The sequence below is a fragment of the Arachis hypogaea genome, chromosome 10 (genome assembly GCF_003086295.3).
Source record: "Arachis hypogaea cultivar Tifrunner chromosome 10, arahy.Tifrunner.gnm2.J5K5, whole genome shotgun sequence".
NCBI lineage: Eukaryota > Viridiplantae > Streptophyta > Magnoliopsida > Fabales > Fabaceae > Arachis > Arachis hypogaea.
In genome coordinates, this window is record NC_092045.1 from 6,504,989 (window position 1) to 6,527,859 (window position 22,871).

The 22,871-nt window shown below is 37.0% G+C and overlaps 2 protein-coding genes across 7 annotated transcripts; one reads left to right on the forward strand and one right to left on the reverse strand.

Annotated features, from left to right (window-relative positions):
* Nucleotides 1-364: 364 nt before the first annotated feature.
* Nucleotides 365-3,439, reverse strand: LOC112714976 (serine hydroxymethyltransferase 6). Its single transcript, XM_025766682.2, has 4 exons — nucleotides 2,137-3,439; nucleotides 1,596-2,001; nucleotides 1,251-1,352; nucleotides 365-1,146 (listed from the first exon to the last, which is right to left on the reverse strand). The coding sequence occupies exons 1-4, from the start codon at nucleotides 3,187-3,189 to the stop codon at nucleotides 923-925; spliced, it is 1,785 nt and encodes a 594-aa protein (XP_025622467.1). The 5' UTR covers nucleotides 3,190-3,439; the 3' UTR covers nucleotides 365-922.
* A 9,363-nt stretch (nucleotides 3,440-12,802) lies between these two features.
* On the forward strand, nucleotides 12,803-22,871 carry LOC112714977 (uncharacterized). Of its 6 annotated transcripts, none has more exons than XM_072204522.1 (14): nucleotides 12,803-13,273; nucleotides 15,265-15,429; nucleotides 16,060-16,112; nucleotides 16,264-16,357; nucleotides 16,440-16,503; nucleotides 16,634-16,735; nucleotides 17,326-17,390; nucleotides 17,523-17,621; nucleotides 17,832-17,911; nucleotides 17,981-18,197; nucleotides 19,760-19,815; nucleotides 19,912-20,007; nucleotides 20,095-20,278; nucleotides 22,305-22,871. In XM_072204522.1, exons 3-14 carry the CDS (start codon nucleotides 16,087-16,089, stop codon nucleotides 22,446-22,448), a joined length of 1,227 nt encoding a protein of 408 aa, XP_072060623.1. In that variant the 5' UTR covers nucleotides 12,803-13,273; nucleotides 15,265-15,429; nucleotides 16,060-16,086; the 3' UTR covers nucleotides 22,449-22,871. The 6 variants fall into 6 exon arrangements, with proteins under 6 accessions (XP_072060623.1, XP_072060624.1, XP_072060621.1 ...); XM_072204523.1 differs by having other exon boundaries at nucleotides 20,098-20,278; XM_025766686.3 differs by having other exon boundaries at nucleotides 12,804-13,365; nucleotides 20,098-20,278.

Here is a 22,871-nt window from a genome sequence, read left to right on the forward strand (position 1 = left end):
CTTTTTATTTTTTTTCATGGTACAGAGTTACCCTTCAATTCTGCCAAACATGCAAGTATGAAATACCCATCTGAATCTCACATCCCTAAATATGTTAAACTGATTTTAAAAAAACGTCGGTTCTGGCTTCCAGGGGGGTGGCAAATTGGCAAAACATTCAATATAAAAGGACCTCGCAATGTCCACACTCAACTCATCCATGGGTCAAGTCAAACAAGCAAGAACTGCTAATACTTGCGTGAACTCAATCGCTTCTGAAACATGTTTCATTACTTGTAAAGAATCATCAAGCTATTTCTTTTTTGTGTGAAAATAATTTACTTATAAAAGAATAATTATGAAAGGGGTACAAAGCAATCACATATTTACCACAATAACCTATATATTTAACAATTAACACGGCATGGTATTCTGATTGACATCGGTACAAAAATTATCCCACAGAAGGGTAAATTCTGCAAGAACGAAAGTAAAATATAGCTTTCAGCATCAAAAAGCAGGCAAAAGAATTCAAGGCATCTAACCTTTATCAAATAAATTATTTTCTGCAGATTCACCAGGCAAGAATTCTGTACGCAGGACGTTTGATCAAGGATCCCAGTTCCAGCCTCTAATGGCCAACTTGCTGCAATCAGCAGTGGTGGTGCACCGTTCATTGAGGCGGGAATGGGATGCTTGATTACCAAAAGAAACCTCAAAAGCAGTACACCCTTGTGTACTGTGCTGTACTGTACCACATTGCAGCTCACTGCAACATGTGAAAACATGAAGACACTGTATAAGGCAACGAGGACATGACTTCGACAACAAAATATATTGCAGTCCAAGATGAGTCGCTTTTGCAGCAATCAGGCAGGGCAACCCACTCCTATAGCATATATTATGAACAATTAATAATGGCAAACCACCAGCCATATCATCTTCAAATGTCAAAACCAGGCATTGCAAATTGAGTTGCAAAAGCTTCAACCCGAGCCCGGAGATCAACAACCTCCCTACTGCTATCAAGCCCCTTCAAAACAGTCTTCTGCATTTTCCCATGCTCCCTCTGCAATACGTTTGCAAGTTGCGCGGCTCTAAACAGAAATTCAGCCATTGTCTCAAAATCAGCTTCTAAACATCCTCTTGAAGTCATGGCAGGGGTACCTGAGTAATAGAAAATAAAATTCGTCTGCAGGGTAAGTATATCAGATCAAGTATGCCAAGCAAACAAAACATTCAAGATTGAGATGTAAAGAACCATCACTTACCTATTCTTACACCTCCGGGAATAATAACTCCATTGTCACCAAAAATTGCAATCTTATTCAAAGTAATATGACATGCCTCACAGACCTTCTCATAAAATTTACCTGCAAACCAAAGAGAACAAAAAAATAAATAAATAAAAATTAACCTGAAATTTACAAACTCTACAAGCAAAACTTTGAGATTGTAAAGTACTTGAGAGTCATCCAAGAAAGAAAAAACTGTCATAAAAGTAGAAGTTCAACAATGCAAACTAGCTAATTGAGTCTAGTTGAGATGTAATGTAAGCATTATCAAACAAAGAAGCAACCAACATTAAATCATAATATGAGACAGTCATACAATACCTGTCAATCCAAGAGGCCTTAAATCCCAAAGCACTAAGTGGTTGTCTGTACCCCCAGTTACTAGGCGGCATTTCCTTCTCAATAAAGCAGATGCTAAGGCCTGAGCATTTTTCTTCACTTGATGCATGTATGCCTTATACTCAGGAGTAGCCACTTGTTTTAAAGCTATAGCAAGAGCAGCAATATGGTTATTGTGTGGGCCCCCTTGCAACGATGGAAAAACAGCAAAATTTATCTTTTCCTCAAAGTCATACTGATCACTTTCATTTCCCTGACTTAACAGAATCCCTCTCTTCCTTGGTTTTGCACCCTTCCGATAAAAAATTATGCCTCCCCTTGGACCGCGAAGACTCTTGTGAGTTGTTGAAGTAACAATATCACAATAGTCAAAAGGGTTTGAACATTCCTGTGGAGATAACAAAACCATAAAAATAAAGCAAGCCAAAGATAAATGTTTCTTCAAAACAACAGATAGGGGCCATAAATAATGCATTAAGTAAAACAACTACTTAAAAGCAACAGAAGGATGATTTTTTCACACCTTGGCTGCGATTAGCCCACTTATTTGTGCCATATCACACATCAAAACAGCTCCGCATTTATCCGCAATGTGCCTAAACCTTGCGTAATCCCATTCTCGAGGGTACGAACTCCCACCGCAAATAAGTATCTTGGGACGAAAATCAAGCGCCCTCTCCTCAAGCTTCTCATAATCAACATACCCAGTTTGTGGGTTCACCTTATAAGGCAAGCTCTCAAAGAAAATGGAGGCACCGGAAACTTTCTTCCCATTGGGAGTATAGTAACCATGGCTAGTGTTCCCTCCAGAGGGTGTATCCAACCCCATGATACGATCACCGGGCAATAGCAACCCGGTGTAAACTGCAAAATTCGCAGAGGTACACGAATATGGCTGAACATTGACACCCCAACACTTGGGGTCAAGATTAAACGCAAGCAAAGCACGCTCACAACACAAGGTTTCAATCTCATCGATATATTGGTTACCTCCATAGTAACGTGCACCGGGCATTCCCTCGGAGTACTTGTTAGTCAAATGGCTCCCAAGAGCTTCCATAACGGCTTTGCATAAGAAATTCTCGGAGGCGATCAATTCAATCCCTCTGTACTGCCTTCTCTTCTCCTTCTCCATTATGTCGAAGACGTCGGGGTCCGCAAGCTGCAAGGATTGGTTCCCCCATGAGCGAACCAAAGCTCGCCGTGCCTCGAGATCAGATTCGTGGGAAACGGAAACCCTCTTGGAGGAAGAGATTGAGGAAGAGGATGAGGAATCGCAATCTCTTCGCCTCTTGAGGCACATTGAGTGGCCTAGGATGCGAAATTCCTCGACGTCCCTGTCGTCTTCATCGTCGGCGGCGTCGTTGAACTCGGAATCGTGGTTGCCGTTATCGGTGGCTGTTTGGGGCTCGAGGAGCTGGAGGGGAACCGGAGGGAGAGGGTGGGAAGGGTCACGGAGGCTGGATTCGAGCTGGAGGGTGATAGATTCGTCGGGGATTGGAGGGCGGCGTGGCGGCGACGCGTGAGAGGATGAGAAGCCGAGCGACAAATTGGAGTGGGGATGAGACAAGTCCATGGATGAAAGTAAAATTGAGATTGATATGAAGTATGAACTAGGAGTGAGAGGTTAGGGTCATTGATTGAAGTGTTTGGGGGAAGATGGAGATTGAAATTGAAAACCCAAACCCTAACCCTATTGAGAGGGGAAGGGAACAAAAGGAATGAATAGAGGGAGAGGGGGTGGATTTGACAGAGAAGGATGGTCGATGACTGTCTTCGGCCTTCGGGGGATGTACCTGGACGCTGCTGCCTCTGCCTTCTATTTTAGATTTTTTTTTGTTTTTTTAGTTAAAAGTAATGGCACACGGACATTGACACGGACACGGAACACGACACGATGCGGGACACACGGACACGCAAATTTTAAAATCTTATATGACACGGGAACACGCATATATATAAATTATAAAGTAGTTTTTAGATAAATCGTAATGATATTTTAATATTTTATTGATATTAAAATATGAATTAATTTTTTAAATTATTTTTAATATTTTATTTTAATTATATCAAGTATTTAAAATATTTTTGTTTTAATAAATAATAATATATACTATATCTAAATTTATTTTAAGAATATATATTAAGAATAAGACCGAACACGCTGATACGTGATTGTATTTAGGTGTGTCCAAATGTGTCTGGAGAAGAATTTTTTATTTTTTATTGAGACACGGTTTGGACACAACAGACACGCGTGTCGGACGAGTGTTGGTGAGTGTCGTGTCCGAAATGTATCCGACACGCAGACACGGCAACTCAACAAAGTGTCCGTGCTTCATAAAAATGATAGTTTATTTAAGGGTTAGATACTTTTTTCGTTTTTAAGGTGTGGGACGAAAATCAAATCTGTCTCCGGTTTTTTTTGTTATTAAAATCATTCCGAACGATCAGAAACGCTTTAAAGTTTAAAACCATCCTCTCCTCCATAAAAGAAATTTTTGGACGCTTTTGCCTTTTTGGTTGCAACTGGTAGTTGAAGCCTTTAATAAAAAAAAGAATTTTTTTTATAACTGGTTGGAGAGGGTGGGATTAAATCAAAATCTCACCCCCAACCAACATCCTCGAGTGGCTGCTAGGGTTCACGAAGCTGGGTGGAGCCATGGCTACTGAGAGCTCACGGTCGTCTCGTAGTCGGTCGTCTGCGCAGAAGAGGGAGCTTCTTTGTGGACATGGTGAGAGACTCGTGCTAAGAATTTCGGGAACGAAGAACAACCCTGGACGACGATTTTGGGGCTGTGTCTACTATGAGGTTCGTTTTTTAAATTTTTGTTCGTGATTGATGGCAATGTTTTCTTTTTTGTGGGTACTGACTCTGGTAGGATGCTGTAGATTAAAGAAGAGTATGAGTTCTTCCGATGGGCAGACCCAGAAGTAGATAGTGAAGATCCGCAGGTTGCAAGGATGAAGAGGAAAGTTATGGCTCTGAAAGCAAAAGTGAGGGACATTTAGTGGAAGTTCAAGGTTGCTGTAGTGTTGGACACGGTTGGATGGGTTGGTTTAATTTTTCTGGTTGCAGTTTTAGTTGAATCAGAAGTAGGAGTTACCTTGTGTGATGCCACTGAAATATGGTTGATGAAATTATGGGAGAATATAGGGCTCTTTTTGCATGTGTTTGAATGAATATGAGTTTTGTAAATTGAATTGTATTATGTTAATTATGAAGCTGCTGCTGTGAGTGGACAAAGTCTGTGTTAATGAGTTTGGTTTAGGGTGTTGGTGATATATTATGTAAGTGAATTGCTGTATCATTATTTGACAAGAAATTGGAAAGGAAAATGTATCTGTTTGTCTGGAATTAATATTGAAGAGTTGTGTTAACAAACTTTATCTATATGAACTGACATTAAACATAACCACAAGCACATTTGACAGAGCACAACTATGTCAAATTCATTAATAAGCATAGCAAAATAACAACAAAATGCAGAAACCTCAGTCACCACCAAATCCATTACATGGACTCTGAGCAAAATATTGTCTAGTTAACTTTCACATAAAAAGAAACCTAGAGGAACTCTATTGCTATCTAAGAAACAAGAAGCATAGACCCTACTAGGTAAGTTTCACACAAAATAATTGGAAGTACTCAAGTCAGCAATACATTAATAACATCACACATCTGAAATTTTCATAAATCTCTAAAGTTTTCTCCAAGCTCTTGGTGAAAGTTTTGTCATGAACCTCAACTTTCTTGGAGATACATGAAGTTGAATTCTGTGACTGAATGAGACAGTCCTGGCTGATTGGCTCGAGCTGGATGCATCCTTCTTCTTTGGTGCAGGTGGTTGTTGTGTGGAGCTTTTGATGGGCTACATTTTGGGCCTTCAGTGGAGAGTACCTGCTGGTTGTGTGTTGGGCCTAGGTGATGGTGGTCTGGGCTTGGACCTGGGCTGGGAGGTGGCTGGTTGGGGCTGTGACGATTATTTCTGTTGCCTCTTGGACCTCTTCCTACCTCTAGTTGCAGATTGTATAACAAGCTGTGATGATACCTTAGACCTGGTTATGGGCATTACAGATGAAGTCTTCCTCCCTCCATTGGTTCTCTTCATAGCAGATTGCTTAGTTTGTTGGGCCTGAAACACATTAAAAAAAGCTGTTAATGAACCATTCAATTGAAACCCTAATATACATATTATAAATACACTTACAGACATGGGTGGCTCCTTGCATCCTCCCCTCTTGTGACCTGATTCACCACAGTTTGAGCACTTCTGAATCTGTCCCCTCCTAGACAAGTGGGACTGGCTACTGTCCTCAGCTTCATCAGGACCTCTCTTCCTCTTCTTGACTAGTCTGTGGCTAGGCCTTCGATATGAAGGCAGCATCACATCATCAAAGTTCGTCTTCTCCCACAAATCTGGGCCACTTAGAGAGTTGATCACCGAATCATAGCATTTGACATAGGCAGGCTTCTTGTAGCAGTCATCAACAAATGCATCCATGTCAAGACCTTTAAGATTGATGCAGCTGATGGCATGTGTGCAAGGAATACCACTGAGCTACCACTTTCTATAAGAACACTCATGAGCAGACAAATCAGCAACAAATTTGTTCAATCCATTAACAACCTCATATGTTTATGCAGCAGACCAATAAGGCATCCATTCACCAGCTGACCTGCCCCTCCTCTCTATCTTCTTCCTAATGCGAGGTAAAATTGTACCATTAAAATTTTGAATTCTTTCTCTATTAACAGCCCATATACTCATCAAGTAAACCCTAATTTCTTCCAACATTATAACTATAGGCTTTTTCCTACTCTACTATTGCATCACTAAACCTCTCACACATATTGTTTACAAGAGTGTCGCATTTACAATGAAAATTAAACCTGAACCTACTCCAAAATCTAGGAGGAATAGCATTCAGATGCCTGTGAGTCTCCACATTGATTTTTCTGATCACTTGCATCTATTTCTCTCATTCCTTCCAGTGTGTAGCCTTTGCACGCCTCCACATTAGTTGCTTCAAGTGTAATTCAGGAAATTTCTTCCTGAAGTTGTTGTACAGATGGCGGACACAGAACCTGTGGTCTACACTTGGGATGACTTCATCGAAATCGGGCAACAGACCCTAACAAAGGAGGTAACATTCTGCATTATAACAATAATTGTTTAAATAGAAGTTAAATGATTCAATAAATAGAAGTTACATGATTGAATAATCGTTTACCTTCTGCTGATCAGACATGAAGGTTGATCTACCAATTGTCTCAGCACCAAAATAGTCAATTAGCAGCTGGAGAAACCACTTTCAGGTGTCTTTAGTCTCCGACTCCACAATAGCATATACAATTGGAAGCATTTGATCATTAGGATCCCAACCTATCGCGGTCAACAGCTGTCCTCCTTGAGATGTCTTGAGAAAACAACCATCCAACCCAATAAACCTTCTACACTGTAGAAAGCTCTTCTTGCAAGTAGCTAGACACACATATACACTTTGAAATATGCAGAAATTGTTTAACCTATCGTGCTGTTCCTCAACATCGAAATCAGAAGACCTCTGTACCTTGAGCGTCACTGAGGACCCAAGATTCGCCCGTAAAAGCTTCGAGCAGTAGTCAGCAATCCTCTTATACTGCTTCCGATAAGTTCCTTGTATCTCATTCAATGTAACTTGTCTAGACCTACCTGCCATTCATGTTGTGACAGTCAAATTCCACTTCCTTTGTGCCTTGTTCAACAGGTCCTTTATCTTGATCTTTAGGTTATGTTCCACTTTCTTCTTGAATGATCTACTCAGCCAAGCAGTATGTATTATCCCAACCCTATGTGACTGGCCACAAGTATGCTTAAGGTTCATCGACATAAGCTGTCAAGTCTCTTCCTCACTCATTTATGCTGCATATAACCAAAACAGACAATCCTGCTGACAAACAGCCCTCACTCTAACCAAGTCAAGATTGGCATGCCTGATCCCCTTCTTGTTTGCAATGCACATGCTGTTATAGTGTCTTTGAATTCCTCTCTTGAAGCATATATAGTTCCAACCTCCCATTTATAACTCGTCATGTCTTTAACATCTTTATGAATCGGATATCGAGTAGCTTCATCGTTATCATCATCTTGTCTGTCCTCATTATCTGAACCACCACCAACTTCTTAATCCAAATCCACTTCATCACTATTGAAGCCTTCCTCATCACTGAAATCTCCGTTCACAACCCTTTTGCCTTTATCAACCCGGTCACTATCTGTCACACCTTTCAGTTCCTCAAACCCACTATCATCATCGTACTCCTCTTCACTATCTGTAAACTGAATATCATCTGCACTGTCAACCTCAATATCAGAAGGAATAAACTCCTCATCATCGCTATCATCGTCACTGTTTGATTCAACCCGTGCATTTTCAGCCTCCACATCCCGGTACAATTTATCTCCTTCATTATAACCTACTCCGCATTGTCCCTTTCCACCTGTTAACCTAGTTTACCCTAAAAAACCACCAACTGATTCATAGTATTTTCCTCTGTTTGGCCCTGTTCACCCTATCCTCCAACATCAATATACCCTACTTCAGGAAATCCTTTAGCATCATCAACCTTATGCACCACAAAAAGCTCAACATGACTCCTCAGCTCCGCTATTCTACACATCTCAAGTTCATCTCTGTCACCCGCAAACAACTTTAGATCCTTCTCTAACCATTCAGAACTTGGATATTTATACCACAAAGCTGAAATATTTTTCTTTGTGTACCCAAACTGTCTCACCTAAGCATATGCCTCAAATACAGACCAGCAATCGCTCTCAACATCTTCGATCAATGTCTTTTGTCCCCTTATATACTGCAATGTTCCATTGTCATATCCAAATCGACCCCCATGGTAGACACTCAGGTTAAAGATTCCCATCCCCTAAAATAAAAAAACAAAAAACTATAAATTAAACCCTACCAATTTTTGGAAACTACCGAAATTCATGACACATTATTAAGTTCATGCTCCACAAAACCGAAACCAATGGTGCATACATACCTGATTCGAGATGACTACAGCGGAACAACCTCCTCCCACACTCTTATCAATGCAATCCAAATGCAGTAACGCTACTCCTCAGGTGACGACGCTCCTCTATTAGGGCACATCATTAAAGGTGAAAGATCAGTGTCCAAGTGTGTAACGTAAATCAGACACTAAAGCCCTTTCGCGGGAATGAAAATGAAGCGTTAAAGGCTTCAGGGGCAAAGGTGTCAGAAAATTTTGTTTTATGGAGAGGAGGATGATTTTAAAGCATTTCTGAGCGTTCGAAATGATTTTAATAACATAAAAAGTTTAGGGACAAATTTGATTTTTGCGCCAGACTTAGGGACGAAAAAAGTACTTAACCCTTTATTTAACTTGATACATCAGCTAATATATTGTTTTTGCAAAAATTTATATTAAAAATAAAAATTTCTTATATATACATATTTATTCTTATACATTCACTTTATCTGTGGATATCTAATTCTATCTAATTCGTTCGATTAGAGTTGAGTGCGTAACAAATTTAAAGTAAGTTGTGCGACTAACTTGCTATATATATATATATTATAAGTGGGTGTTAAACTAATAGCCTCTCATTTAGTGAAAAAAATCTTTATCATTGAGTCAAAATCAAATTATATTAAAAACTTGCATACTGGAATTGGTGACTAGAGAAAAAAAGAGGGACTAGAGAAAAAAAAACTAATGGTTACGAGTGAGAGAGCGACAGTGCTCGATGAAACAACTTCCCAAGAGGAGGACTTGATGAACCGCAGCACTAAAAAAGTCAAACCTAATGGGGATGAAGTGCTACTAGCGCAGAGGTAGAGGAGAATGGGAGATTGGCGGACGTAGATATGCAACCTGTGAACGGATCTCCAAGTATTGATAGTAGCCACGAGAAGGAACTGAGGGTACCATCCAAATTTGAAAAAGGAGCGACCTCGTCAAAGCTGAAGTCAAACGGCAAAAACAGGATATGCGAAGTCTCTTATAAGGATAGTCTCTTAACGGGAGGTGCGGGAATTTCTCTTTCATCGGAGGAGATTGTTCAGATGGTGGCTGAGGACTATACGTTAGAGGAGGTCTCTGAAGATGGTGCTGGCAAAGCAGCTCCCTTCAATCCAAAGCAGAAAGTTGAGGTGAGTTTGGCGGAGTATGATGAATAGTATCGTCCATGGAAGTTTTCTCTTATTGTCAAGCACTCGATAAGAATATTGGATTTCGATCTATGGAGTCGTGAGTTCAACGCGTTTGGTCCAAGAATGGGGATGTTAAAGTAATTGATCTAACTAGAGAGTTCTTCCTTGTTCGTTTTGGCAACGAAGGTGACTATAAGCATGCGTTCTTTGAAGTCCCGTGGCAGGTAGTAGGTAGCAGGTCACTACCTGTTACTACAAAGGTGGAGGCCGTTTTTTCAACCGTCAGGGGATGCTATGCAGAAATTAGCGATGTGGGTGAGAATTCTAGAGCTACCAGTGGAACTCTAAACCTATCACTTCTTGTGGAGGGCAGGCGGAAAGATTAAAACAATGTTAAAAATTGATCAAACTACTTCTATACACTCATAGGGGAAGTTTGCACGTTTATGCGTGGAGGTGGATCTGCGAAATCAGTTTGTCCCAGCTATTAAAGTTTTCGGAAGGGAGTTTAAGGTTGAGTACGAAGGTCTACATCTTATTTGCTTTGGTTGTGGTGAATATGGTCATAGAGTTGATAGTTGCCTGAAGAGTCGAGGACCGAAAAAGGAGCGCGGAAATGCTACAATGGATGACGGTAGGATCTTAGGGGATCCTCCAGATGCAACAATGGCAAACATTACAGACAATTCAAAATTAACTGTTCTTAGTTCAGCTCAACCTTCACCTAATGTGCTGGAATAAAATCCCATAGTTCAGGGGATTTCGAATTTGATGAAAGGAGCTCAATCTTCAGAAATGTTTAAAATCCATACTTTTTTATACGATTTGAAAATTTTTAACAAAAAGAAAACTTCACATAGCAGTGAAATTAACACTTCATATACAATATTGCAAGAACAGAATTAACAACAACTTCATTTCATTAATTCCAAAAATTTTAAGTTAATAAATTCTAAACATCAGACCACCATTGTTACTCAATTTTACTTCATGAGTATATAATGAAAATGAAACAAAATAATAGATAAACAACAATACACATAAACTATATCTTGATAGTTTTAATTTTTCCTTCAAGCTTCTCTATCTTTATAATGAATGTCAACTTGCATGGTTATCTTCCATTCTGATTACATTTTTCACTACATCATGAATAAAAAATGTGTAATCATTATTCATCTCAACTAAAATTCTAGCCAAACCTTTTTACCTACCATCAATTTCATCTATTAAAACAAAATATTTGCAATTCTGACTTTGCAGTAAGAAAACCAAACAATACGCATCATTGTTGGGCAACTTTTAAAATCAAAATTATAATTTTTAATAAATATTTTTTTTACTTATTGTCTATAATAGACAGCAAATGAAACTTTTTTTTAAAATTTATCAATATAATGTGTCAGATTCTATCATATTTAATTTGTAAAAAATATCTCCGATCTTTTTCTCTTTTTTTCCTCGCAATTAAATTTTTGACAAAACTAAAATTCACATTCAATGTAAATGAATTCATCTTTCGATAACTTGATATTCTCTCTTCGAAATTAACTATAGTCTCTCTCCAAATTTAGCTCGGTTTACCCTTACAAATTGAGACTTAGAATTTTAATTTTGTAACTAAGAAGCGACAAAAATTTTGAGTGTTGAAAAAAAAAAATGTTATTATGTGAGTAACTTGAACGTAACTTCGGCTATGGGAGTCGATGCCGAGCTGTTGCCTTTAACACCGAGCTTTATGCTAGGAAGATCTGAACTCTTCGTCCAGGGAGATGTCACGTTGTGGAGAGTGCGAAAAAAAAGGGGGAGTGTACCTGCAAAGGCACTCTGATATTTAAGTTAGTATTGTGAATTCAGTATATTCGTTAGGGATAAGAGACCATACCTTTATAAGTGGAGTATAATAGGTCGGTTATATTTCTGTTTGTTTATCTGAATTGAAGATCAGTTATTAGTTTGTTTCTGTCTGGTCAGACGTTTTTATTGCAGGATGCAATCCATTGAGTCTGATTGTAACGTATAACGCCGAGTTATAACGTAAAGTGCCGAGTTATGGTACATAATGCCGAGTTATGAGATCGAATTTGTAACAACCATATCAAAAAGAATTTAAATCTTTAGATTGACATTACTAACACCAATAACCACATAGAATTGAAGGTTAACGATAGGGGTGTTCAAAATCGATCAAAACCGAATAAAACTGACTAACCGAACCGAAAAAATCGATAACTGAACAAATTGAAAACTGAAAAAACGATGTTTTGCAGTTATTTTTGCGGCTCGTTTCGGTTTTTGATTTTGCTATTGAAAATTCTTACCAAACTGAATCGAACCGATTTTCTTAAAAAAACCTATATAAAAGTCCCCCTTCCAAATGACCGAACCGGCTAACCCTTTCACAGCCACCAGTAACCCTAACTCCGTTTAGCCTCTCTCCAGTCTCCAATCCTCTGAGCTCTCACCACCTCTCAACGCCGAAAACTCTTTCCCCTTCCCCGCTATCAATGCCGTTGGACAGCACCATCGCGGCGGTGCGGCTCTTTTCTCTCCCTCTCCCATCGTCGTAGAGGTTCTCTTCCTGTCGTCCTCCACACACCACCTCTTCCAGCAGCACGCCGTCTACTCCATGCACCAGCAGCATGCACCAGAGCCGTCGGTTGTCGTCCTTCGCAAGTTCGTAGTCATTGTCGTCCTCGCGTTGTAGTCATCGCAGTAGCCATTCCTCTACATCTAGAATGGTGATGCCTCTTAGCTTTCAGGTAAATTATTTGTTCTAATTTTTTTGGATCTAATTAGTTGTTCTTAGTTCTGTTTTAATCAATGTTCTAAAAATCGGACCGGACTGATCGGTCAGATCGATTTAACCACAAACCGACAACATTAACGGTCCGATCAGACATGTAAAATCGCCATTTAAAAAACTGATAAAAAACCACTGAACCGGCCGATTGGACCGAACCGAAACCCGCCCGGTTTACACAAAAACAGAAGCTCCTTCGTTTCTTTCTCCCTTTCCCCCTTTCTGTCTTTCATTCAGAAAGAAATCAAATCACAACCCCAGCCAAAAAACCCTAGCACTTTAAGCCTACACCACCGCCGCAAGGAGTGGCATACTGCCGCGTCCGTCGTACTCAAAGTTCGCCATCCGTCCGTCTATCTAGCTTCCCTCGTGATCCAAGTCTTCAACCCCTGTTCGCTGTCACCGATCGCGGCTGCTTCCTCGAGCTCGGCGTCCGTCGTCTTTGTCTGCTTAGCCGCGCTTCCATCGCCGTTTGTTTGCCGTTCACGTTCACGTCTTCGTTCGCGTTCTTCGCCGTTCACGTTCGCTCGGCGTTCACTGTTCGCTGTTCGCGTTCAATCGCCGTTCACCGTTCGAGTTCGCATTCGTGTTCGTCTGGAAACCACGTTTCTCTGCTTCAAACACCGCGACCAACCCGCGCGCCCACCTAGCTGTCGAACTGCTCTCTTTTGTCGCCGCCGTGAGTTCCCTAAACCTGCCACCAGACAATACCCTCACACAACACCAATACTCTGCTTCAAACTCTGCAACTTCTGATTTCTATTACAACAAGTAACTATTTGATTTGGCAGTGGTTTGGATTATTTCATAGACTGAATTAAAGTTACAATAGTTATGTTCTCTTCTCTATCACATTGATATTAAGCTTTGAATTCTCTTATTTTGTTTTAATTTTACGGCACTAAACATGTTTGATGAAATGCTTTAACTATATTTCTGGTTGGTTTTATAATTTCTAGCTTTTAGAAACTTAGTAAGTTGATTGCATGTGAAATTAGAATAATTGGATCTTAGTAATTAGGAAATTTTAGCTGCACAAATAGCATCTTTGCAGAAAACATATTAGCATGATGATTCCACTTGCACTAGTGTGTTCTTCTGGTAAATTTTAACTGTTATTGTGAATTTGTTAATTTGCTAATTGATCTTGTGTTGTTGTTCTGTTGTTCTTCTGTTACTTTTAATTTTTTTTGTTTTTGTTGTGATTTTCTGTTCTTGATTTAAGCTGTGATTGAAGGTTCTTTGGTTTTGGTATTCTTCACTTTCCTGTAAGCTTAGCTTTTAATTCTTTGAGCATACACGGATCAAATTGTTGTTTTCAGCAATGGTGATTTTTAGATTTTTTTTTGGGTTGCTTTGTTTAAATGTTCTTATTGTTGTTGTGTTTTTGCTGTGATTTAAATGTTATTTTGATTCTTTTTTTTTTTCCAAATGCCCAGTTAGTACTTGGTTGATTGGTTTTGCTCACTGAATGTATTTGATGATAAATTTTAAATTGATAACTCTATTACTGCTTTACTATCTGTTTCTGTAGTTAAATTTTATTAAAGTTTCTTGAATTTGCACTGCCTATGTTATTGATTCACTGTTCCTTCATTGCTTTTTTTTTTTGTTGTTAATCATTGTGATGAGCTTTGTTAAAATTTGGTTGAAAACTACTAATCTTTCTTCATTTTTCACTGTTCTAACTTCTGTTCTTATTAAAAGATTTGCAATTGGTGATCTTTTGATTTATTATATGCTTCATGTTTTCATTGTTCTGTTCTTATGAAGAAAAAATTTGCAATTAGTGATTGTATGATTCATGTTTTGATTGTTTTGTTATATAAACAAAATTCTGTTTTCATTGTTTGGTTGCACTGTCCCTGTTCTTGATCTCCGCAGACTTGCTACCCCTCCTCAGTGTTGGATTCTTTTTGTTTCAGGCTTTGTTATGTTTTTGTTTCAGCCTCTGTTGTGTTGTGTGTTTGTTTTGGGCTCTGTTGTGTGTTTATTGTGCAACACTCATTTTTTGTTTTACTTTTTGACTTAGCTACATTAAGACAATATTCTCTATCTTTAACTTGTGCATTGTAATTCAATCCAGCTATTTTTAATGGAAGTATAATTATGTTAATTGTCAACAAATTTGCAGCAAGTTATTGCATATTTTGATGATTAATTACATTTAGTTGGTGATATTTTACGTAGGGTTTTAAATTTGAAAGATATTTAGGATGTTTATTTATAATTTATTTATTATTTTATTATGGAACGATTTTTTCGGTTGGACCAATAAACCAATGAACCAGTGACTAAAACAGTTTGTAACCGGTCCGGTTTTCAGAACCCTGGTTTTAATAATTGGTTCTATTTTTATTTTGCTATATGATTTTTGGTTTAGGATTTTCTAATTTGTTCTTGCAGCTTTGGTAATTTGTGGTTCTGTTTGATAATTTCTGTTTGAAAATTTGTTCCGTGTTCTTATTTTTATTATCTAAGTTTATAGTATTCTCTGTTTTAATTATTTAATTTGAGTTTGTGGTTTGGTGTTCTAATTTATGTTATTTTAATTTTAGTGTTGTTCTAATTTATGGCTTATTTTTTGTTAGGCAAAGATGACTATAATTTTACATTGTCCTGTTTTATGATAAAAGCTGAATCCGTTTCTTGATTTTTTTTTCATGACAGGTATAGGATGCATCCAGAGATATGCAAATCCTCTGCACTGAATTTTGATGACAATCAAAGCACAAAATAGGAGCCAATTGTCTTGCAAATCAGCACCATTTTACTAGACCAAGTGTCTTGGCCTTTATGTATTCTGTATCACTGATTTGAAAATAGCTTAAGAAGGTTTTAGTTCCTCATATATGATTAGAACATGAAATCTTTTTAATGAATATAAAAACCGAAAAACCGAACCAAACCAAACTGATTTCAATTGGTTTGGTTGGTTTTGATAAAATAATCGAACCAAACCGAATCGAAGGATTCATACAACATTAGATCGGATGACTGTTTTTTAAAAACCGAACCAAACCGTAAACCGATCACCTTTAGTTAACGACATATCCTTATTAAAAAGAGGGAGGAGGCAATGGAGTATCGGGGTTTTGGGATGTAGGATATCAGATGTTTATTATGGTTATTCTGGATAATATGGATATATTGTGTTGGAGAAATAGTACTATTTTATTCTATTCATTTTTTAACTCAATTTGGACTAAATAAATAGTCTATTATATATATTGTATAAATATTCCATTAATTTTCTAGTGGGATTCTGTTAAAAATATTAAATAAATATAATCTTTTATAATTACAAAATTTATTTAAATTAATAATGGTAATTTCTTTCATCACCTCAATCTTTTCGTGTTTGGTTGTTTACTCGGTTTCAAACGTTCGAAAATTCCTTCTCTGCTCCCTCTTTTTTCAAAACTCCCAAACACAGCATTAAAGACCCTCCTCCGTTTTTTTCAGATCAGGGAAGTCGTTGCTGTGAGAGAAATGGCAGAAGCAAGTGCCCTTCGCAGGTCTTTTTTTTTCCCTGTGCCTGTATTCGCTTATTATTCTTTTCTTCTTCTTCTCTCTCTCTCTCTCTCTCTCTCTCTCTCTCTCTCTCTCTCTCTCTCTCTCTCTCTCTCTCTCTCAACTTGGTATAGTTGGCTCCGCATTGTGTTTCAGTCGAATCGAAGAAATTCAAAAGCTTTCCAATGACGAGGAGTTAGATGATTCGAACTTATATCCTTTAATCGAAGAATGCGCTCTTCATGTTCAGGTATTGTTACTATTCTGCCCTTTCCTAATTCTCACTCTCAATTCACTTCACATTTTCTTTTCTTTTCTGTTCGACTTTGCAGACCAGAGTTCACCAGGCTCTTGCGGAGTCCTCGGATTTGGCTTTCTTGCCTCAACAAGATTTCGGTAATCTTTTATTTATTTATTTTAATTATGGAATGTGTCTTGGTGGATTTCGATTTAGTTTAGTTTAACTTATTCTTGTTATTGTTGGTTTTTTCTTTTTCTTTATTTTTTCTTCTTCTGGTTTTTGGAGATGCTTGCATGGAGCATTTGAAAGATGAATTGAACAAGGTGGAGGCTGAAGGCACAAATGAAGCAAAAGAAATAGAGCTTCTAATTGAGAAACATAATTATGGTATGTTGAACCTTTTATTATGTGTCTGAGACAGGAACAGAAATAGAGAGACAATAGACATGAAAATCTTGTTTGGTTCTGGAGATAAGGACAGGATCAGAGACACAAAAATATGTTCCATACTTCGTAAAAGTGGGGACCGAAAATATCAGTATCTGGCTGATACAAGGATCGATGTACAAAGAGATACTACTTAGGGTGTGTTTGTGAGTTCAGAATTTTGACCGAAGGGGTGGTGGAATAGAATTAAGCATAAAATTGACCCATGGATGCTCATTCACAGTTTAACATCTGGGTTGTCACAATTAAAATGTAGCAAAGGTGGAAACAACAGTTACACACAAATTTAATGTGTCTAGTTCTGAGTAGAACTGCGAATTAGTTTTATTTATTTTAAGATCACTTAAGAATTTCTCATGCTAGAATTAGGCAAGTATTGAGAGGGTTTTTGATCACATTACTCTTGTGGCAGTGACTGAGTATATCTTGGTCAAAGACTAAAATAAGATTTGGAGTTTTGATTTTTGCTATGCATCTCTTGTCTAAATGTCTAATGCACCACCAGAATTTAATTGTGTTCCTTTCTTCAGATTATAATCTCTTACAGGCCAAGTGTGAACAGATCAGATGTTCATTAGATTATGTTACATCAAAGGTTGGTACATGCTTCTCCTTTAAAGAAGCAACTTATTCGGTTTTGCACTTTGATCCTGGAGGTTATGGGATTTTATGTGCTGCAATAATAATTGTAGTTTGACATTGGCTTCTGTTGTGCTAATAATTATAGGATCAGACGACAGAAGAGAATAGTGAAGCTATTGATTCGTCTATGCTTGCAGATGATCATACAACTATAACTGTCGCAATTCTGGACAATTACTTAGAGGTCTTGATGACTAAGCGTCTAAGCCTCACTACTTTCTGTTTGTTTTCTTCTTGAGCAGTAGTGAGAATAGGATTAATTTCAAAGACTTGGCATTTCTATTATTATCAATTTTATTCTGTTTTTGGTGATTCTTTAAGCTAGTTTTTAATTTTTATATTAATATATTAAAGAGAATAATCTTATTGTAGTGTTGTCTTTCCTATGTTACAGTATTTACAACTTGAGGATGAGATTCATGAAATGAAGTCAGTTGTAGAGTCATTGGAGGATCTTCAGTCCAAGTTCAAATGGTAAGTTCAGGTCTTTTGTTTAAATTAGATATCTGTATTGTGGATCATTCAGCTTCCTTCTTTGTTTAGGTTTGACGCTATCAACCAGATTGAGGATGCATTAACAGGTCTTAAAGTGCTTGCATTTGAGGACAACAGCATTAGGTTGTCGTTACGGACTTACATGCCAAAATTAGAGGATCTTTCATGCCTATCGAGAGTTCACGATAGCTATGATGTATCTGAGCTGAGTCATGAGTTATTGATTGAAGTTTTTGAGAAGACTTTGAAGTTAAAGAATGTTCAGGTATCAAAATAGGTCAATACTTCTTAATTTGATTTGTTTGTGCCCATCATTGTTCAATGTATTTTACAATTGGGTTCAACACTGATATGGAGACAAAATGGTATGAACTATAACTATGTTAGCCAAAAGTAACAGTTTGAATGTCACCATTTACGTAAGAGCCTTTGAAATTATGAGATGCTTTAGTCTATCAAATAAATTTTGTTCGGGTTGTTTTCTGTGTCTTTGAAGTGGCCAATGACCAAGCAACTCCGGCTCAATTACTTAATAAACATTTCCATACATCCATTGGCTTTGTAGTTATCATTGGTATCTTGTTAAGATTTAGATGATGACTATTTTTTGAGGTGTGCTCAACTTTTACATTTATACCAGATTAGTGAGTAAATGTTATATTTTGCTGGATATTTAATATGATTACATCAGTGGACTCACAATATCTCCTTTGACCACAAAAGAGACAAAATTCTACAACATTAGGTATGCCCAATGATACGATGAAGTAGGTTACTCCGACTTGCTCTCTAATGCATTAATTTATAATCCTATATTGTTTAACTTTGTCTACTTATTAAATGCAATGCGTTAACTTTCGCTACATTCAGATTATTTTTTGTTACATTTAGGCCTAAATCAACACTATGTTTATGTTTCTCATACGTGAGTGCTACTTTGTTGTCCCAAATATACTTTAAGTACTACTGTTCCATTTCGTCTACTCAACCGGAATCATTGGTTTCCATATTCATCGAAGTCCCCATAATTTTTATACTGGATTTAGTTGGTACTGGTGCTATTGTTATGTGAAAATCTGGTGTTATCTCACTCTGTTCTTACACAAGTAACTAGTTTTGATGGCACCATGTTGACTTTTTATTGCTCAAATATAGGCAATCTAGACTCTTTTTTTCCTAGAGAACCTTCAACCTTCCATAAGTCACTCAATCATATGTATCTTCCAAATCTAAAAGCATCTTCAAAGTTATGGCTTATTATCTTAATCCTTGTTTGATTTGCACATTTTTGTATGCCTACCTTGTTTTTATTGTTGAGAACTAAGTTGCTCCTTTTCCACTCATTGGTTCCTTGGACATTGAACAACTTTGTGAACCAATTTTTATCTTTATTGCCAAGACAGATCTATCCCTTGACAAGTTATTATCAGGTCTCACTACCTTCCCATTATCAATATCCATTCTCTTCAAAACTTAGTATTCCCTTAAACTCTCACAGTTTATGATAGAAGGTAAAATTTGCCTGCCTCTCTAGTGGTAATCATATCAATTAGAAATTTGAACAATCTTGGGGCTGTTCTTTTGGTAGTTATATGGTAGATGAAGGAGCTCAATTCTAATATCATGATGTCTCATGTGTTGATTCCTAAAGATTCCTGTATGGAGTAATGTTGTTCTAAAGAGTCTGAAATTATTGATATGCTTCTGTTTGGTTTAAAACAACTAAAAAAAAATATAAAGTAGGGTTATTCATCAATTTATTTATCATTTTAACAATCCTTGTAATCTTCGGATGATATAGTGATGTTTTTTGGAGTTTGTATACAGCTCTTTCCAAACAACGTACATGTGAGTGACATTGTTGATTATGCTAAGACTGTCAGGTTTGCCATTTACCGTTTTTCTTGTTTTTATCAATTTATTATCCCCATTCCTTTTTGGTTATAACTCATACTTCTCGACTATCATTTACCATGCAGTAAGTCGTCATTGCAATGCTTTATAACAAAATTGCAAGATAGAATAATACTGAGCACACTTAGGTCTCTTGTTGTAAAGGATGCTAATAAATCGAGGTTAGATTTTTATATTATCATCTTTTGTTTTTTATTTTCTTGAAGTTGGATTATGATTTGGTATCTCTATACCATTTTGGCTCAAAGTAGACACATGCTTGAATACTTGGACAAAGATGAGATGATTGTAGCTCACATTGCTGGTGGAATTGATACATACATAAAGCTGCCTGATGGTTGGCCGATATTTGCTTCTCCGTTAACACTGATAGCTGTCAAGAGATCAGATAGTTGGAACAGAACTTCTCTAAGTTTTCATGCAAACGTTGAGGTGAGAAATTTCATTCTTGACAGTAAATATCTTTGCGATTTTTCTTATGGAATGTACAAACATTCCTAATGTGATGTTAAAACTCGACTTTTCACCTCAGCTCTTACTAAATAATTTAGTTGACTCTAGATATTACAGGGTTGCTTAGCGCTGAATGTATTATACATATCTTTTGTTAATAACTACAAAATTCAGTTACTTGGCAAATAATTTAGTCCTAACTCTCAATAATGTTATTTCTCCCGACAAGTGTTCATATGACAACATTATTATTGTATTTCAAGATGTCAGTTTGTCCAATTTGAGGGGGTTCAATTCTGAACTTCAACAGTCGATGTTCTGGCATATGTTATCTTTTCTCTCTTTGAAACAATACCATGTTTGTAAATTTATATTTAATGATACTTAGTACATTTTGATTCCTTCTCCCTACTCTTTTAAGTTTTTGGGTAATTACCAAATTGGTTCCCAACAATTTTTGTCCAATCCCAATTTTTATTACGATGGAAGTCCCTAACAATACAAATTGTGGTACAAAATGGTCTCAGGATTTAACAGTGAAAATCTTCAAGATTTAGAAATGAAAATTCATCCCTCACCATTAAAAAATAGGACATATTAGTCTACAGAAGAACTAATACATATTATCACGGGTCCGAGAATCGGACCAAATCGGCTGGTTCAAGTGGGTTAACCAGAAATTTGCCACCAATTTGTTTTGGTTCAAGACAAAAAACCAGTTGTGAATAAATCAGTAAAAAACTGAAAAACTTGGTTAAAAATTGATTTGATTTTTTAGCAGTTAACCTGTTTAAAAATAATAAAATAAAATTATTTTTTTGAAATAATGTATATTTCATAGATAAATATATTATTTCATTATATTCGGTTAAATTTCGGTTAAACTTAAACCTTTGAACATCTAGTTTCATCATTTTAGTAACTGGTTCGGTTTTAAGAGTACATATTTAAATTGAGACTTTGTTGTCCTATTATTTACATGGTTAGGGACCTCAAGTGTGATAATAAAAGAAAAATGTTACGAATGGAAATCCTACAACGCCAGAATCTTAGGGGATCAAAGTAGGTGCTAGTTATTTTGCAGAAGACCATGTTGGCTACCCTTAGCTATCACTATCTAGGTGTTCAGCCAGTTAACCTGTTATTAAGGTGACTTTCCATTGCCATTTGACTTATTAGTGAAGAAACCCAAAAATATGCAACTGCCTCCTCCTTATAAGGGCAAGAGCCCATACTTGGAGCACGAATTCATACGTACGTAAGAAGCCCAGTTGGATCTAGTGTAATCATGTCTTCAACATAGGTATATATATAACTGTCACTAATGAGGTCACGTCTAGTGAAAAACTTTTCTAGGGAGCAATATGCCAAACATTTAATTGTCAGTTGAATATTTGAGTCGCAAGAAAACAGTTTGCTCAAGGAGTTTACAAGATGGTCCTTGAATCCTCACAATGGTGTTGAAATCTTAACCTGTGCTTAGCTTAAGACTCACGATCTCTCTTGTTGCAGAAAACTTTTTTGTATGTGGTCCAAAATTTTTTATAGTAAGTTGTAAACTGATAATTAAGAGGAGCTGTTTTGATCTTAGATACTTTATAGCTGCTCGATCCCTCCATGCGCCTGAGATCCTTGAATGCTCACTGTTATGAATTGGTGGTATCTTAACTGCTTTTTATTTGGTTTTGGGGATGCAGTGATGCACTTTATTACTTAGATTTCGCAAATTGCAGAGATTTGGCACTGAAATGTGTTCTCCTCACCTGACAACTTTATTTCCCATTCTAGTGTTACTTGCTTTCTTTTTGTTAACCTTTTAGGTTATATTTGGTTGGGTGAAAAATGGGTGGAAATTTTCATGTATAATCTTCATGTGTAATTTTATCCATGGAACTCGTCCGTGAAAAATTGGGCCCCATTTTTAACCTGCTACCAAATACTCTTAGCATTATTCTGATTGACAATAAATGATTGGAAGATTTCATGCTGACTTTTGACTTTTCAGAAGTTCGCTAACTCATTAGATGATGATGTTCGCCAAAATATATTGAGCTTTGCTGATGCTGTTGAAAGGATACTTAAAGAACAGTTGCAGTTGGATCTTCAAGCCAGTGATAGTTCTATTCAGCCTAAGGATATCCGCGTCTGATTATGTGATGCTTAAATTCATTTTCTTCTGTTGAAGCAAATGGCAACTCATTAGATATGTGATGCTCAAGTTACTTAGATATTTTAGATCTTAATTTCTTAGAAAATGTATAATTTTCCTGTGTACTTTTCAATATGTTTGGTTCTAAAACGATACAGATGGTTTTTTCAATGCATATGTCACTAGTATTATTACAGATGATAGGAAATTAGGAATTTTAGAGTACTTTAGAAGATAGTCTTCAAATTGATCTAATCCACAAGACTGTTTGCAACAACTTGTGTAGCAACATGATCAACTTGAAAAGTTGGTAGAGCTACTAATTTTCGCTTGTTTTCTCGTGATGGAACATTTTACAGAAGAACAACTATCACTTGTACTCTCTATTAACTTTGTCTACGATGTCAACATCTGTAAATCTTA